This window comes from Perkinsus marinus (genome assembly GCF_000006405.1).
Source record: "Perkinsus marinus ATCC 50983 genomic scaffold scf_1104296958902, whole genome shotgun sequence".
Classification (NCBI taxonomy): domain Eukaryota; phylum Perkinsozoa; order Perkinsida; family Perkinsidae; genus Perkinsus; species Perkinsus marinus.
The window spans coordinates 1-1,004 of record NW_003206613.1 but is presented as its reverse complement, the minus strand read 5'-3'; the positions used below and the strand labels follow the sequence as shown (position 1 = coordinate 1,004).

General features: G+C 44.4%; 1 protein-coding gene across 1 annotated transcript; it reads left to right on the top strand.

The window, feature by feature from the left end:
• Nucleotides 1-105: 105 nt before the first annotated feature.
• Nucleotides 106-387, top strand: Pmar_PMAR016784 (hypothetical protein; the record flags this gene model as incomplete). Its single annotated transcript, XM_002773464.1, has 1 exon — nt 106-387. One exon carries the CDS (start codon nt 106-108, stop codon nt 385-387), a length of 282 nt encoding a protein of 93 aa, XP_002773510.1.
• Nucleotides 388-1,004: the final 617 nt, after the last annotated feature.

Genomic DNA, 1,004 nt, shown 5'->3' with positions numbered 1-1,004 from the left:
ACTCCTACAGTCCCGACTAAGCCTCATCCATCGGGCCTGTATGAAGATGACAGTAGAGGAGGCTCAAGCGTTTTGGTATTCCTTCAAAAACCCGGAAACTTCACCATGGATATCACACTCGGTGGTTGCCGTCTATATTCCGAAGATGTTCCGTACAAGATGGTTGAGGAGAATGGTGCCTCTTGGGTGAAGCCTGATTATAGCTCCACCAGTCTGGCTTATGCCCTGAATAACTGCAGGTTCAACGCCAACTCAAGATACGAGCTTAATGATCTGGAGAATATCGAATTCCACGATGCGCAGGATCCGAACGACCAGACATTAGTAGTTTACAGAATGCTAGAGACCTATGGGAAGGCACTGAGGACGGTCTTCAAGAATCAGTAGACAGAGGAAGATTCCTTATGCTTGACGGTTTCAACGATTATTAGCTTCTAACGAGGCCAAGTTACTGTAAGAGCTTTAGAAGCGGATTCTTCCAATGAGAAATTCTGCATCAACGTTGTCGGGTTCCGGATCATCTGGACCGGATGTTGAGTCAGCCTTACTTCCCTCGGTCAAGCTTTAACCTAGGATTGTACTCTGCCTTGTGTTGCGTATTTCATAATGATAAATGACATGAGTTCAACCCCCTATTTAACAACCTTCATGTGTATAACATGTCGGTTGTCTGGCTGTTTTTTCGGTTTGCTTTTCTCCTCAGGTTGATTGCAATGGGTTTAGTTACTTCCTATATGGATCGAAGGCCAGCGCATGCTCCATTGCTAGATTTTCGCCACTCTACACCTTGCAAGGCAGTGAATCAAACTTCATCCTATTTCTAAATACAATAATGATACTAAAGTTGTTGATGAGAGTTCACCGACTTTCGTCCTCCACCTCATATCCCGTCCTTCAGTAGCGCCAAACCCAACATCCTTATCCACTACAACTAAAACCCTGTCATTATCTGTGGATTATTGTAGTGAATAATATCAAATGGCCACAACACAACTCACACAGGG